At 45.0% G+C, this 17,633-nt stretch overlaps 1 protein-coding gene across 1 annotated transcript in view; it reads left to right on the top strand.

Annotated features, from left to right (window-relative positions):
* The window catches only part of TMTC2 (transmembrane O-mannosyltransferase targeting cadherins 2), a 340,813-nt gene that overhangs the window by 274,574 nt on the left and 48,606 nt on the right, over positions 1-17,633 (top strand). Inside the window, exon 9 of the mRNA XM_068170528.1 lies at positions 570-651. Within this exon, the coding sequence (XP_068026629.1) occupies positions 570-651 (82 nt within the window). The remainder of the gene's footprint in view (positions 1-569; positions 652-17,633) is intronic.

The following is a 17,633-nucleotide window of genomic DNA, read 5'->3' as shown; positions in this document are numbered from 1 at the left end:
AGAGCACTGAAACAGGCTCCCCAGAGAGGCTGTGGAGTCTCCTTCTCTGGAGACTTTCAAGACCTGTCTGGATGTGTTCCTGTGTGAACTGTGCTAGATTCTATGCTTCTGTTCTGGCAGGGGGCTGGACTCAAAGCTCTCCAGAGCTCTCTTCCAACCCTTAACATCCTGTGATGATTTTCCTTCCTACCTTTCCTTCTGATTTTATCTTGGATCTGGATAATGCTTCTCCTGATGCCTTTCCAGAAAAGTAGCATGGTACTTGATGTTCATCCAAAGCATTTTTTGCAGTGCATTTCTACCACTTCCTCACTTCTTGGACGTTGGTGATGTTGGGACGCATTTCTTCCTCAGCCTGGAGATCTGCGGCATAAAGTAGCTAACCACAAAACTTACTCTTAACACTGTAACATTCATATTTATTTAGATTAAATCTAGTGATAGTAGTAGTTGTTTTTCTCTAGTGCCTGGGATTTGGAAATGGTAGCTGTTCATGATCACTCCATGGTGACACACTGTTAAAATAATGTTTCCTCCTTTCCCCCCCTCCCCGCTTTGTTTTTTTAAAGGGACGCAAGAGTGAGGCAGAAAAGTACTTCGTGAAGGCTATTCAGCTGGATCCTACCAAAGGAAACTGCTACATGCATTATGGTACGTTTCAGATAGGTAGGGTTTCCACACATATTCCAGGCTTGCTGTTAATCTCTCCAAGTGATTAAGGATTTGAAAGGTGCTACTGGCAAAATATCTTCTTTACAAGGAAAGAAACTAATCTACCACGTATAACTTCAACTCTTTTTCAACTTGTTAATCACTGCAGAGGGAGAGGTGAAGATTTTCATATTTTGCATAACTTTCCTCCTCAGAGAGAAATTTCAGTATTGCTGCCTTTCTGGGAAAGGAAAAAGGTGACTATTGCCATGTGTCAGAATTTCATGGCCTGGAATATTATTAACAGCTTTGGCCTAACTTCACTGGCTGCCGGTGGGTGGGTAACTAGAAGTTACGCTTTAGTGTGTATGAGTTCTGTCTATCAAAGTGTCTGCTTGTCATTGAAGATGTATAGATCTAACATGTACCTCCTTCCCAGCATCTTCATGGTTAAAATGGATAGGTATTACAAAAGGTTCAGACAAATTGGCTATATCTTTGTCATACTAAACCACACATACATAAAGCACACAGCTAATCTGAAGCTCTTTTGGATTGGTCGTGCTAGATGTGCAAATAATATTTACAGATGTGATTAGTCCCAGGGAACCAAAAATATTTCACTTTATGGACTAATTATTGCTGTATTTTAAAGCTGATAATGGACAAATCTGGAAATGCAAGCTATGTAGTCCCAATTGGAATATACAGAAAGAAGTGAGAAATTTTATCTTAGTTAAGGAAAAATGTAGGGCAAGTGAAGTTCTGATTGTTTCTGTTTTATTATGGGTCTAGACCTTTTTCTTTTTCTCTCTCAGCTCTGAGAGTTTCACCAAATTAAGTGATGCTAATCCATGTTTAAATCAAAGTAGCTATGAGAAGGATATCACAGAATCACAGAATGCTGGGGCCTGGAGGAGATCTTGAAAGATCATGCAGTCCAACCTCCCTGACAGAGCAGGATCACTACAGCAAATCACAGAGGAATGCATCCAGGCAGGTTTTGAATATCTCCAGAGAGGGAGACTTCGCAGCCCCCTGGACAGCCTGTTCCACTGTTCTGTCACCCTCACAGGGAAAAAAACTTTCCTCATGTTTCCATGGAACTTCCTATGCCTCAGCTTCCACTTATTGCCCCTTGTCCTGTCACTAGGCATCACCGAGCAGAGCCTGACTCCATCCTCTTGGCACTCACCCTTTACATGTTTATAAACATGAATGAGTTCACTCCTTAGTCTCCTCCAAGTAAAGAGCCCCAGCTCCCTCAGTCTCTCCTCAGAAGGAAGATGTTCCACCCCCTTAATCATCCTTGTGGCTCTGAACTGGACTCTTTCAAGCAGTTGCCTGAGGTCCTTCTTGAACTGAGGAACCCAGAACTGGGCACAATCTTCCAGATGCAGCCTCACCAGGGCAGAGCAGAGGGGAATGAGAGCCTCTCATGACCTACTAATCACAGCCCTTCTAACCTCCCCTGGTGCAGCCTGAGACTGTGTCCTCTTGTTCTGGTACTGGGTACCTGGGAGAAGAGACCAACCTCTGCCTGTCTACAACCTCCCTTCAGGTAGTTGTAGAGAGCAATAAGGTCACCCCTGAGTCTCCTCCACTCCAAGCTAAGCAGCCCCAGCTCCCTCAGCCTCTCCTCATAGGGATTGTGTTCCAAACCCCTTACCAACTTCGTTGCCTTTCTCTGGGCTCATTCCAGCAAGTCAACCTCCTTCCTAAACTGAGGGGCCCAGAACTGGACACAGTACTCGAGGTGTGGCCTAACCAGTGCAGTGTACAGGGGCAGAATGACCTCCCTGCTCCTTCTGGCCACACTGTTCCTGATGCAGGCCAGGATGCCATTGGCCCTCTTGGCTGCCTGGGCACACTGCTGGCTCATGTTCATCCTACCATCAACCAGTACCCCCAGGTCCCTCTCTGCCTGGCTGCTCTCCAGCCACTCTGACCCCAGCCTGTAGCACTGCATGGGGTTGTTGTGGCTGATGTGCAGAAAAAATACGGAATTTGCAAAGTTAAACTATGGGGAAATACATCCCTATTTTGCATGTCACTCTTGGAGATAATTTTTTTTCTTCATCATAAAGATGTTGAAACAGAATGGAAATAGTTGGCATCAGCCCTAAAAAAACACATATCTCACAGGAACAGATAAATGCAATGTGTGGTCAGCTGGGACACAATAGTGTTCTGATGGAGTAACAGGAATAAATGAACTGAAGATTCTTTTCACATGGATGCATGCACTTACAGTTTGTGTTCCCAGGAGGTGCAGATATTCTTCTTTGAATTATCAGGGAAAAAAAAATTCAATATGCTGTAACTTTTAAGAGGTTTGCATTTTTATTATAATGTGCTTTAATTCAATTATTTTAATGGAAATTATCATGTGCTCAAGTTATCCTGCACCAAATGATTTGGATCATTTGATCACATGATAACTTGGAGAGAGGTCAGTGGTGTCATGGTTGCTCCTTGGGTAAGACTGTATCACAGCACATGTCTCTGATCTAGCCAGTCTTATAATTAGTTATATACAGGTAAGTTGCTGGGTTTGGATTGCAGTGGATTTAGGTTTAAAGCAGTGTTTCTCAAATTCATTATTCTTGGAGATGCCTGAAGGGAAAACTAGTGGAAAAAGTCAAGAGGTATAAATCCTTGCATGCTGCTGACATGATGCCACTTCATTGGATGTAAGGGGAAGTGGCTTTTATTCTAATGAGCAGACAGGGTGGCAGTCCCCTCTTGGGCTGGTAATCAGGCAGCTGCTCACCTGCCCATATTTTCCCTTTTTGTTAATACTATCCGCCAGTTATATGAACATCTGAACCTGATGCAAACCTCTGTCTTTTGAATGGTCCTGCTCCAAAGGTCATCTGGTCTAATCCCCTCTGCAGTCAGCAGGGACATCCTCAAGTAGATCAGGCTGCCCAGAGTCCTCTCCAGCCTCACTTTGAATATCTCCGGTGATGGGGGCCCAACCACCTCCCTGGGCAACCTGTTCCAGTGTTCCACCACCCTCATAGTAAAGAACCTGTTCCTAGCATCCAATCTAAATCTGCTTTTCTCCAGTTTGAAGCCATTGCCACTTGTTCTATCTCCACAGGCATTTGTAAGCAGTCTTGTAGGCCATCTTGTAGGCCCCCTTCAGGTGCTGGAAGGCTGCTACTAGGTCTCGCCAGAGCCTCCTCTTCTCCAAGCTGAACATCCCCAGCTCCCTCAGCCTGTCCTTGTAGCAGAGGTGCTCCAACCACCTGATTATTTTTGTGGGCCTCCTCTAGGTCCACTCCATCAGGTCCATATCCTTTCTGTATTGAGGGCTCCAGATGTGAGTCTTATGAGTAGTCTACTACAAGTTACTCATGACATGCTACCAGGAACACTTAACAGATGAAAGAGGGAAAACACATGTGAATCAGGGAGGAAGAAAAATGGCAGAGGGAAGAGTGCAGAAGCACCAGGATAATGTTTAATTTATTATTTTTATTCTCTGGCAATGAAAACATTAATTGTGGCACAAACTACCAATTTGTAAACTAAAACATTGTAGAAGATTATTTTAGATACTGGTCTTGAATGCCTTCTACAATGTTTGAGGCTTTTCATTGGATATTTTTAATACTTTGCTTTTAAGGAAGAATGAAAGTGAACTGTTTTGACTAAATGAAGTTGGTCTTAATCAATGCTTATTTTTTAATTTAGATCTTTCTGTCTTCTGGGAAAAAGTTTTCCTCAAAATACCTCAGCCACATTGTCTCAGGATATTGACTCTCATGCATCCCACTTGACCTGGAACATTTCAGTCGAATATGCCATATTGGATCCTGCAGGACTGTGGTGGCTTCTGTGGTCAACAGTTTGATGACATAGTTGAGGTGGTCTTTATTGACCATAGAGCAGACCCTTTCTAACCTAGATGCCTCAGTTAAATGCCTGTGGTTAGGTTGGATAAATCCAAGTGTCCGTATGAGAAACCACAATCCAACCGAGTCCAAAGCAATTTTCATATACACATTGTAAGAACATTTTGATATCTAATGATTCACTAAGTCAGGTTTGGTAACAAATGTGCCAAAACTGGGAATGTTCAGCCAGATCAGAGCTATGCCATTATGTCTCAGAGATTATTTAGTTTTGGATAGAGTACTGACCACCACTCAAAGGATTTAAAATCTTCAGGAAGTCTTCTGTTTCTGTCTGCATGGAGTCTGTCTTAGGTGAAGCTGAAGAAAGACTCTCTATAAAACCTATCCATGCACAGAGATGAGATGAACTTCAAACAGTGAAATAGTTCAGTGCTTGGCTGTTTGAAAAGAAGCAAAAAATAAATTGTTCATATCTATTCATTGGGAAGGCTAGTAGAATGCACTGTGTTCAAGGCTGGAAGGGTGGGCAGAGTCCAACGGCATGAGATTTAACACACCCAAGTGCTGGGTTCTGCACATTGGCCACAACAACCCCATGCAGGGCTACAGGCTGGGGTCAGAGTGGCTGGAGAGCAGCCAGGTAGAGAGGGACCTGGGGGTGCTGGTCGATGGCAGGCTGAGCATGAGCCTGCAGTGTGCCCAGGCAGCCAAGAAGGCCAATGGCATCCTGGACTGCATTAAGAACAGTGTGGCCAGCAGGAGCAGGGAGGTCATTCTGCCCCTGTACACTGCACTGGTTAGGCCACACCTTGAGTCCTGTGTCCAGTTCTGGGCCCCTCAGTGTAGGAAGGAGGTTGACTTGCTGGAATGAGTCCAGAGAAAGGCAACAAAGTTGGTGAGGGGTTTGGAACACAATCCCTATGAGGAGAGGCTGAGGGAGCTGGGGTTGCTTAGCCTGGAGAGGAGGAGACTCGGGTGTGACCTTATCGCTCTATACAACTACCTGAAGGGAGGTTGTAGACAGGCGGATGATGGTCTCTTCTCCCAGGCAGCCAGTACCAGAACAAGAGGACACAGTCTCAGGCTGCGCCAGGGGAGGTTCAAGTTGGATGTTAGGAAGAAGTTCTATACAGAGAGAGTGATTGCCCATTGGAATTGGCTGCCCAAGGAGGTGGTGGAGTCGCCGTCATTGGAGGTGTTCAGGAGGAGACTTGATGGGGTGCTTGGTGCCATGGGTTAGTTGATTAGGTGGGTTGGATTGGTTGATGGGTTGGACACGATGATCTTGAAGGTCTCTTCCAACCTGGTTTGGTTTATTCTAAATAAAGGTTTATTCAAGGAGTATTAAGGTTTTGAAGGCTTTCTGTACAAGCTTTCATTTGAAAAAACCAAGGGAACTAGCAAACAATTCAAATCACGCTAACGTTTTAGCTCCAAAACTGCCTTATATCCTTTGTAATTTGCTGTGTAAAAGTGAAACAAACCAAGCCACCAGTAAGGCAGGTTTCATTTTACTTGTTTGCTCAAAATAGGGTTTGCTAATGTGTATTTCAAACTGCATGTAGTGGTCTCTCTCCAGCATAGTGGAGACAGGGCATGGGCAAGAAAGAAAGAGGAAGGAGGAGCGAGCTTGCAGAGGTCCCTACTCCCATACATTTGCAATGGTTTAATTGGAATGGGGAAGTCTAGAGCCCAACAGGATGTTAAAATTAACTTTGTTTTATTAATCACCTTTGAGACCTCCTTTTAGAACAGCTCCCTTTGAATAATACATTGTTTCTAATAACTCTAAATTGTTTAACGATTCCTTTTTCATTATAAAAATGGATTATTCTCATTACATTAATTATACATTCACTTAATTAGGCAATTCACATTGATCATCTGCCTTTTCCAGTGCATTCCCTCTTACAGATATAAAACAAAATGGAAAGCATGCTGTCATACTAGGTGAAACTGAAGCATATTAGCTGTACTCTAATTGAAAGAACAAATTAACGTGTTGCCAAGCATTCTAACTATTTTTACCCCCCATTATCTTTCACTTTTGAATGTGTGATAACATGGGAGTTGTTTTTTATATGTTTTTCTCATATTATCTGTTTTTTTTTTTCACACAAGTTTGTTACTGCTGGGTTTGTGTTTGTTTGTTTCACATTCTTCCTTGTCTCTTCTCACTGGTAATTAATGCTAGAGCAAGAGGGAATGGCCTCAAGCTTCACCAGAGTAGGTTTAGGCCAGACAGTAGGAAAAAGATTTTTCACTGAAAGAGTGGTCAGGTATTTAGAATAGAATAAACCAAACCAGGTTGGAAGAGACCTTCAAGATCATCACGTCCAAACAGCTAACCCATGGCACCAAGTACCCCATCAAGTCTCCTCCTGAACACCTCCAATGATGGCGACTCCACCACCTCCTTGGGCAGCCTATTCCAATGGGCAATCACTCTTTCTGTATAGAACTTCTTCCTAAATCCAACCTGAACCTCCCCTGGTGCAGCTTGAGACTGTGTCCTCTTGTTCTGGTACTGGCTGCCTGGGAGAAGAGACCATCATCCGCCTGTCTACAACCTCCCTTCAGGTAGTTGTAGAGAGCAATAAGGTCACCCCTGAGTCTCCTCTTCTCCAGGCTGAGCAACCCCAGCTCCCTCAGCCTCTCCTCACAGGGCTGTGTTCCAAGCCCCTCACCAACTTTGTTGCTCTTCTCTGGACTCGTTCCAGCAAGTCAACCTCCTTCCTAAACTGAGGGGCCCAGAACTGGACACAGGACTCAAGGTGTGGCCTAACCAGTGCAGTGTACAGGGGCAGAGTGACCTCCCTGCTCCTGCTGGCCACACTGTTCCTGACGCAGGCCAGGATGCCATTGGCCCTCTTGGCATCCTGGCCTGCATCAGGAGCAGTGTGGCCAGCTTTGGAACAAGCTGCCCAGGGAGGTGATTGAGTTACTGTCCCTGGATGTGTTTACAAGCGGTTTAGATGTGGCGCTTAGCAATATTGTTTAGTGGTGAATTTGGTAGAGTAGGGTTAGTGGTTGGACCTGATGATCTCAAGGGTCACACAGAATCACAGCATCACCAAGGTTGGAAGAGACCTCAAAGATCAAGTCCAACCTGACCTCATGACTAAACCATGGCACCAAGTGCCACGTCCAGTCCCCTCTTAAACACCTTCAGCGTCTTTTCCAACCTGAATGATTCTATGATTGTTTCAGCACAGATCTTTTAGCCCCTTTTGACATCTAAATTTTCACCTGAGTCCGTGAACAATTTGTGTTGATCCTGCCTCCAGAAATAACTGCTTCTCCACTCCTAAGTCCCAGTCTGAAAACTGGATTGGAACTTCTGCAGTTTAAGCTTCAAAGTAAATTTCATTGAAATATGATAGGAATAGATTTTCTAGCACCATTTGTTTCAGTCTCTAAGTCATACACTTACATATGCCAGGAAGTGTGAAAATTTACATATGTTTACAGATGTGCCTTTGCTTTTCTTCTTAGCTGTGATGTATTAATAACATATTTGTGTAGTCACACAGTTCACAGTGATGGAGCTTTGTGTACTTCATTGCCTGAAGAGCATGTCAGGGAAGCTTTATTTTTCTCCCAGATATTTAAGGGGAAAAAAAAAAATCTCACGAAGGAAGCAATTTAATGATGAAAAATAAAATGTCCAACTTGTATTGATAATAAGAAAGCAAGAGAAATAATCCAGCATGACCTGGTAATGAAGTCTTACTCATTTCTTCAGGAGAGTTTTATGCCAGGGAAGAAATATCACCCTAGCCCATTGGAAGGTCAGCTTTTATCTTTGTCAGTGAAATGAATAAAACTTACTTCACAGTCCATAATTCCTTTGAATTACTTGTCTGTTTCTGACTGACAGGTTACCTAAATACAGTGTATGCCAAATGATAAATACAACAGAGTGCATGGATCTGCTCCATTGGGAACACCAGATGCTACATGGTGATTATGTATTGAGAAATTAAATTCCTTGTTGAGATGGGGTCAAAGCCAACCAGATGTAGTATATCCATCTTTAAGTCTCTTTGCCAGCCTTCCCAATATGCCCTCATGAGCCTTTCAGCAAATTAAGGGGGTTTTGCCATTTAAAATCTTTTGGAAATTCTCATGTTAAATATATAATGATTTTGAAGGGAAACTACAGAACAAGTTTATGATACTCAAATGACACACTTTGGGCAAAGAGTCTCTCTGTCTTGAGTCTCTCCTGTCTTGAGGAGGAGACTCAGGGGTGACCTCATTACTCTCTACAACTACCTGAAGGGGGGTTGTAAACAGGCAGAGGTTGGTCTCTTCTCCCAGACAGCCAGCACCAGAACAAGAGGACACAGTCTCAGGCTGTGCCAGGGGAAGTTCAGGCTGGAGGTCAGGAAGAAGTTTTACACAGAGAGAGTGATTGCCCATTGGAATGGGCTGCCCGGGGAGGTGGTGGAGTCGCCGTCACTGGAGGTGTTCAGGAGGAGACTTGACAGGGCGCTTGGTGCCATGGGTTAGTTGATTAGGTGGATGATAGGTTGGACGTGATGATCTTGAAGGTCTCTTCCAACCTGGTTTATTCTATTCTATTCTATTCTATTCTATTCTATTCTATTCTATTCTATTCTATTCTATTCTATTCCATTCTATTCTATATAGTGCCATCAAATGAAGATCCTGATTTTGGACTATGCCTTATACTTCCTCCTACAATACCAGTGAGTGTCAGGAAGATATTATTCCTAGAGCCAAACCAGGAGGATTTAACTGGGTTGCAGAAAGATTTCATTGAGCTTTTGACCTTTCTGCTGCCAGAATTTGCTCCAATAACTTTAAGAAAATCTGCAGCTACTATTGAGACAGACTGAAACTGAGAGAAAAAGAAAGGAAAAAGCAAAAACACATCAGAAGCTGAGGTATTAAGAAGGATATACCAACATGAAGTTTTGTTTGCAGTTTCCTTGGCACATGTGAGTGATGACTGTGCAAAGTCTGTGGTGACAGGTTGGACTTGATGATCTTTGAGGTCTCTTCCAACCTTGCTGATTCTGTGATTCTGTGTGATTCTGTATCAGGAACAGTGTGGCCAGCAGGAGCAGGGAGGTCATTCTGCCCCTGTATTCAGCACTGGTTAGGCCACACCTGGAGTCCTGTGTCCAATTCTGGGCCCCTCAGTTTAGGAAAGGGGTTGACTTGCTGGAATGTGTCCAGAGGAGGGCAACAAAGCTGGGGAGGGGTCTGGAGCACAAGCCCTGTGAGGAGAGGCTGAGGGAGCTGGGGTTGCTTAGCCTGGAGAAGAGGAGGCTCAGGGGAGACCTTATTGCTCTCTACAACTACCTGAAGGGAGGTTGTAGACAGGCAGGGGTTTGTCTCTTCTCCCAAGCAACCGGCACCAGAACAAGAGGACACAGTCTCAAGCTGTGCCAGGGAAGGTTTAGGCTGATGTTAGGAAGAAATTCTTCATAGAGAGAGTGATTGCCCATTGGAATGGGCTGCCTGAGGAGGTGGTGGAGTCACCATCACTGGAGGGGTTTAGGAGGAGACTGGATGGGGTACTTGGTTGCATGGTTTAGTTGATTAGATAGTGTTGGATGGTAGGTTGGACACGATGATCTGAAAGGTCTTTTCCAACCTGTTTTATTCTATCCTATTCTATATGAATTGTCCTTTTTGTTTTTCTTTAGGCTGTTGCTAGCACACAACATTGAAAGAAGATACTGCAAATCACTCTCATAATTATTTATTCCAAACTCCCTTTAGAACAAGCCACTTAAGTGGAATGCAGTGGAGTATTTCCAAACAAGCCAGGTCACTGACCCTAAATGCTGTGAAATTTCCACATTTCTGGCTCTTCTCTTGAGTTTGTCCTTTAATCTAAGAATTCTGACATCCCAATTGCATGATTGACTCTCCTTCCTCAACATATTCATACTAGACTGTTTTAGGTATGTGGTATAGAAACTGCAGATCAGAGAGAAAGTGACTTTGTGCTTCTTTCATGTTGCCATAATTTGAAGTTTTTGCAGGAACTGAAAAAAATCCTGTGGCATGAACAGCCCTGGGACCTCTTTGTTAACAACTGTGTGTTTTGATCTACGAGTGCCACCTCATTGTTGAAGAAATAGCCTGGAACTCCTACAAAAGTGCAGCTGAATCACTGGATCACAGAATCACAAGACGTTAGGAGTTGGCAGGGACCTCAAAGGATCATCTAGTCCAACCCCCAGCTAGCAGAACCACCTAGAGTAGGTCACGTGGGAGTGCATCCAGGCAAGTTTTGCATGTGCCCATAGAAGGAGACTCCACAACCTCTCTGGGCAGCCTCTTCCAGGGCTCTGTCACCCTCACAATTAAAAAGCTTTTTCTTATGTTTAGGCAGAACCTCCTCTGCTCCAGCTTGCACCCATTGCCCCTTGTCATATCACTGACTTCACTGAGCAGAGGTCACCCCTCAGACTCCTCTTCTGCAAGCTAAAGAGCCCCAGCTCCCTCAGCCTTTTCTCATAAAGAAAGATCCCTTCAGCATCTTTGTGTCTCTGTACTGGACTCTTTCAAGCAGTTCTTTGCAGTTCTTCTTGAACTGAGGTGCCCAGAACTGGACACAATATTCCAGATGCAGCCTCACCAGCTAACAGAGGGGGAGGAGAACCTCTCACTTTTCCAAACCTTATACATCACCAGGTGCCTGGGGAATGACAATAGAGCTCAGAATCTTCCTTAGTATTTGTAAAACATGAGGTCCTCCACATTATGTGTATTCATCATAAATCTTTTGTCTTAGTGAGGGCTTCCAGTGATCCAGATGTGGTCACAAGTTCAGTCACCAAGTCCCAAAGGGTTGCAATTTAATTTTTTCTCTCTTATCTCTGGTCATGCATTGGATGACATCCAATGGTATATTTAGCACAACTGCAGCAGAGAAGTTTGTCAGACAAAGAAAAAAAAGCTAATAAAATAATAATTTTCAAAGCCAGTGTATGTATTATTGTTGCAGCACCCACTGGCTTGTGTAGTCATTCTATAGATTTTATTTCCATGCAATAATCTTCTCTAATTGAGGGGTTAAACTCCTCAAAAGCCCTTCCAGCAAGAAAGCCGGAGGAGAGCTTTAGATAAAGGTGGCACAGAATATAAGGGGCAGCAAAAGAAATAAAAAATGGAATGCTGCTACCATCTAGGTGATCATGATATAAGTTCTCTTCCCCTGTCACATCCTACACAAGAAATTGTCTAAACAGGCCTGGAAAGCAGGATCTTTAAGCAAACATTCCCTTGCTCTGGGCACTGCTCATTCACAGCCAATGAATCTGTTTTGAAACTCTTAAAGGAAGCAGTTGTTGCATTAGGTCATGTCTGTTGACTTGACGTCTTGCAACGTTGATTCATCACCTGAAAAGCTTTGGAAATCAACTCAAGGATGAGGTCTCTCCTCTCATTTCTTCCACAGAATGCTGTTGAAATTTTCCATTCTGAACTCTCTGCTCTTCTGCTCTTCATTGCCACAGCAGCTTTGATGGTGACTTCAGTGGCGGTTCTGTTCATGCCAGTGAGAATGTAGTTCAGCGCAGTTCACGTCTCAAGGCACGATCTTGTAGCCTTACTCTATGCTTCAAAGACAAGACACAATGCATTGGATCAGCCAGAACCTGATCCCTCTTCTGGCTTCTGTTGAAACTTGAAATGCTTTTAAAGCTTCAAATCCTCAATGTTAGATGTGCTGAAGGAACTTCTAGTGGGGTTTATTATAAATAGGTATGTTCAGTTGAGTCTAATGGTCTTGATATAGCCATTTTCATGTTAATGGAGTTGTTTAAGTTATGCCAGGGAAGAAGAAAGCTTTTTTTGAAGAGGATAAGATGCAGAAGACTTGGTGACAAATTGATATTAAAAGAAACAAATCCTAACTATTCCCTATTATGGTGAGATTAGTAGGGTTTTTTCCATCTTGTTCATAAGGCAGTTTGCTCAATTTTGCTTGGATTACTCAAGGTATCAGGACACAAGCATAGGTCACTGAAGTTTGAGTGAGTGCAGAGCCAACAACATCCTGAGAACGTTCAAAATGCTTCTTTTCAAAAGCAGCAGCAGCAGGATGAGCTCTTTCAGAAACCTACTCAGTTGGAGTATAAAATACCTTTGAATGCTTGCCAGTGTGAAAAGAGAGAGATTGGTGAAAGTTAGACTTTTATCTAGTAAAAGAAAAGCTCATAGTGCCTGTAGGAATAGTTGAGCCTGTTCTAGAGGCAGGTAGTAATGCCTTTGTGCTCTGAACATAAAAGGCTGTTACACACAGGGACAGCCCAACCAATTAATACCTTTCATATTACAATAAACCAACAGAACTACCAGTTCAGATGTATATGCATTCAGATGTATTTTTAACTGGTGTTGGTGCTTGTCTTAACAGACTGCTTTACAAATCACAGAATCACAGACTTGTCAGGGTTGGAAGGAGCCCCAAAGATCATCTAGTTCCAACCCGTGTGCCATGGGCAGGGACACCCTCCATTAGATCAGGTTGCCCAGATCCACATCCATGTTCAAAACCATTTTAGCAAGACAGTTATATAGGATGGAGAGCTGTATGCTTTCATCTCTATGGATAAATATTTGTTTGAAACTTTGACAGAAGACAACAGTAAGGCCTTTTTTTTGTGCTTTGTTTTGTTGTTTGGGGTTTTTTTTTCAGCTCCTAAGGAGTGAAAAACATTGTTATTTAAATGACACATATGCTTTTATCTCAACTTCTCAGTGGATTGCATATATTGCCTCCAAAATTTTGTCAGACTCAAAACCACTGTTGACAATTTGCAAGACAAAAGTAAATTTGAACGAGGCTTTAGGTACAGAATTTGTCAGCTTTGCTGTTACTTCTAATCTTTAGATATTGTACTTTAGAGAAAAATTACTGGGAGTGAAATATTGAGTCTGGTCTCTGCGGTCAAAGGTCTTTAAAAGCTCTTGGCTACACATTTACACTCAGTTCTCTCTACTGTCTAGCAAGAAAGATGGAAAATACATTGTTGCAGGCAAAGAACAACGTGGTTGAAGGTCACACTTGAAGCTGGGCTGTGGATTTCCCACTCCTGCTTTAGGAGAATAGTAATGAGAAATGTGATTTCTTTGAAGAAGGAAAAGCTGCTATTCAGAGCTGCTGGAGAAAGCTATTTTCTCAAAACTGGTTCTCAAAAATCAATCAGATTACCATAATTTATGCTCTTGGCAAGAGTTGGGTTTGTGACACCTGTAACGAGAAAGCTCCATATGTGCTATTGGGCAGTGTCTCATAAATCATCTCGTTTGCCAGCTACCTGTCAGAGATCAAAATCTTGCATGTAAATTCAGACCCACACAAGCGGTTCCTGGATCCAGGGCCTTGTGGATCAGACCTTCTGAAAAGTTCAGAAGTCTGCTTTTTTATAATGAAGGAAGTGTGCAGTAAACTGCCAGTCCAGTTCATTCTTCTAAGAATTCAGTATATCCAATTAAAAGGAACAGCAGCTAATGCTTTCAGAACATGATTATCTCTGCTGAGTTGCTTTAAATCAAATGTAGATGTGTGAATAAAATTCGTCTGCCTTTTAGGAGAACCTGGCAAAGCAATTCTCAGCTGAAAGTTGGGTCTGGCTGGCGTAGAGTTACCTCTGTTGTGAGTTTGTGGCTAAACCAGCCCAGTTTGGGCTGTTACTGAGCAGTGTCAAGGCTTTCTCTTTTTCCCACTCTGCCCCCTTAGCAAGTAAGCTGGAAATGGGCAGGTGATGGGGAGGGGGCACAGCTTGCACAGGTGACCGAGTTGGCCAAAGGACTATGCCAGACCATACAGTGTCATGTGCAGCAATAAAATTAAGAAAGACTTCAGAACCTTAGGGCAAATGCTAAAGGGATCAGGGGCTCAAGTCGTGTTCTCTGCCATCCCTCTAATGTCAGCAATGGATGAGGACACACTGAGGAAGGGCCGACAGATCAATTCATGGCTCAGGGGCTGGTGCCATCGACAGGGCTTTGGGTTCCACAATCATGGACTGGTTTTCAAGGCACCTGAGCTGAAAACAACTCATGGGACACACTTGTCCCAGAGTGGAATAAGAATCCTGGGGCAGGAATTGGCAGGGCTCATTGATAGGGCTTTAAACTAGATTTGAAGGGGGAAGGGGTTAATAGTCTCCTGCTGGCTGGTGACAAACAGAGGGGCAGCTCACCAGCAGTAGAGAGAAGGAGAGCTGGTAAGGGCTCTCAACTTGCTACCCTGAGGCAAGCCACGAATGATCCACCAGGACATTCTGTGGAAACCGAGGGGATTTGGCACAAGAGGAGGACAGGGCCAGCCCAGCTGAAGTGCTTCTATGCGAATGCGCGCAGCTTGGGCAACAAACAGGATGAGTTAAGGGCCACTGTGCTGCTGGGATGCCACGACATAGTGGCTGTTACTGAAACTTGGTGGGATGAATCCCATGACTGGGATGTAGGCATAGATGGGTATAAACTCTTTAGGAAGGATAGGCAGGGAAGGAGAGGAGGAGGTGTTGCCCTCTATGTCAATAGCCAGTTGGAATCAGTGGAGCTCCAACTGGGGAGGGATGATAAGCTAGTTGAGAGTGTATGGGTCAAAATTAAAGGCAGGACAGGGGAAGAAGATATTACTGTGGGGGTCTCCTACAGGCCACCTGACCAGCAGATCCAAGCAGATGAGGCCCTCCATAGGCAAATAGAAGCAGCTTCCAGGTCACAAGCCCTGGTCCTCATGGGTGATTTCAACCACCCGGACATCTGCTGGAGGGACAACACAGCAAGGCACCAGCAATCCAGGATGTTCCTGGACTGCATAGAAGACAACTTCCTCCTCCAAATGGTGGAGGAACCAACAAGAAATGGTGCTATGCTGGACCTTGTTCTCACCAACAGGGAAGGGCTGGTAAGCAATGTGAGGCTCATAGACGGCCTTGGCTGCAGTGACCATGAAGCAGTTGAATTTAACATCCTCAGGGCAATCAGGAGGAAGTATTCCAAGCTCATGACCCTAGACTTTAGGCATGCAGATTTTGATCGCTTCAGGGATCTGCTAGCCAAAGTGTCATGGGACAAAGCCCTGGAGGGAAGAGGGGCCCAGGACAGCTGGTCAGTATTCAAGGACCACCTCCTCTGTGTCCAGGAGCTCTGTGTACCAACAAAGAGAAAAGCAGGTAAGAATGCTAGGAGGCCTGCCTGGATGGGCAAGGAGCTACTGGACACACTATTACTTAAAAGGAAACTCTACAGGAAGTGGAGGGAAGGACAGGTAGAACAGGGGGAATACAAGGAAGCTGCCCGAGCAGCAAGAGTCCTGGTCAGGAAAGCCAAAGCAGAGTTTGAGTTGAATCTAGCCAGGGAGATTAAAGGGAATACTAAGAACTTTTACAGGTATATTAATGGGAAGAAGAAGACTAGGGAAGGTGTGGGCCCCCTCAGAAAAGAAAATGGTGACATGGTCACCTGTGAGGAGGAAAAGGCTGAGGTACTTAATAACTTCTTTACCTCAGTCTTCACTGCAAGGGCCTCTAGCCACACTCCTGATGTTATGGAAGTCAAAGCCAGGGACAGGGAGGAAGAACTGCCCATTGTAAGTGCAGATCAGGTTCGTGATCATCTGAAGAACCTGAAAGTGTTCAAGTCCATGGGACCCGACGGGTTACACCCACGGGTACTGAGAGAACTGGCAGATGAGGTTGCTAAACCCCTCTCTATTATATTTCAAAAGTCCTGGCAGTCTGGTGAAGTCCCCACAGACTGGAAAAGGGGAAACATTGCCCCCATCTTCAAAAAGGGCAAGAAGGAGGAACCAGGGAACTACAGGCCAGTCAGTCTCACCTCTGTGCCTGGAAAGATCATGGAACAGATCCTCCTGGAGTCACTACTCGCTCAAAAGAATAGTGAAGAGGTGATTGGGAACAGTCAGCATGGCTTTGCCAAGGGCAAATCCTGCCTGACGAACCTGGTGGCCTTCTATGAGCAGGTGACAAAATTAATAGATGAGGGGCGAGCAACTGATGTCGTTTACCTGGACCTGAGCAAAGCCTTCGACACTGTCCCACACCACATCCTGGTGTCCAAACTGGTGACACATGGGTTTGATTGGTGGACCACTAGATGGATAAGGAACTGGCTTGATGGCCGCACCCAAAGAGTGGCTGTCAATGGCTCCATGTCCCAGTGGAGGCCAGTGACAAGTGGAGTCCCTCAGGGATCAGTCCTGGGACCTATCTTATTCAACATCTTTGTGGGGGACATGGACAGTGGCATTGAGTGCACCCTCAGCAAGTTTGCTGATGACACCAAGCTGTGTGGTGCAGCAGACACGCTGGAGGGAAGGGAGGCCATCCAGAGGGACCTTGACAGGCTGGAGAGGTGGGCACAGGCCAACCTCATGAAGTTCAATAAGAGCAAGTGCAGGGTCCTGCATCTGGGTCGAGGCAATCCCAGGCACAAATACAGGCTAGGCAGTGACTGGCTGGAGGATAGCCCTGAGGAGAGAGACTTGGGGGTGCTGGTGGACAAAAAGCTCAACATGAGCTCTCAGTGTGCACTTGCAGCCCGCAAAGCCAATCAGATCCTGGGCTGCATCAGGAGAAGTGTGGCTAGCAGGTCGAGGGAGGTGATCCTCCCCCTCTACTCAGCCCTGGTGAGACCCCACCTGGAGTACTGTGTCCAGTTCTGGAGCCCCTATTACAAGAGGGATGTGGAGGTGCTGGAACGTGTCCAGAGAAGGGCCACGAGGATGATCAGAGGGCTGGAGCACCTCTCCTATGAGGACAGACTGAAGGAGTTGGGGCTGTTCAGTCTGCAGAAGAGAAGGCTCCGAGGTGACCTAATTGTGGCCTTCCAGTATCTGAAGGGGGCCTACAGGAAGGCAGGGGAAGGACTTCTCAGGATATCAGGTAGTGATAGGACTAGGGGGAATGGAATGAAGCTGGAGGTGGGGAGATTCAGGCTGGATGTGAGGAGGAGGTTCTTCACCATGAGAGTGGTGAAACCCTGGAATGGGTTGTCCAGGGAGGTGGTCGAGGCCCCGTCCCTGGGGGTGTTTAAGAGCAGGCTGGATGAGGCTCTGTCCAGCCTGATCTAGTGTGGGGTGTCCCTGCCCAT

Source organism: Melanerpes formicivorus, unplaced genomic scaffold (genome assembly GCF_026170545.1).
Source record: "Melanerpes formicivorus ecotype bairdi unplaced genomic scaffold, bMelFor1.0.p_v2 SCAF_3, whole genome shotgun sequence".
Classification (NCBI taxonomy): Eukaryota; Metazoa; Chordata; class Aves; order Piciformes; family Picidae; genus Melanerpes; species Melanerpes formicivorus.
This window is presented reverse-complemented; position numbering and strand designations above follow the sequence as displayed.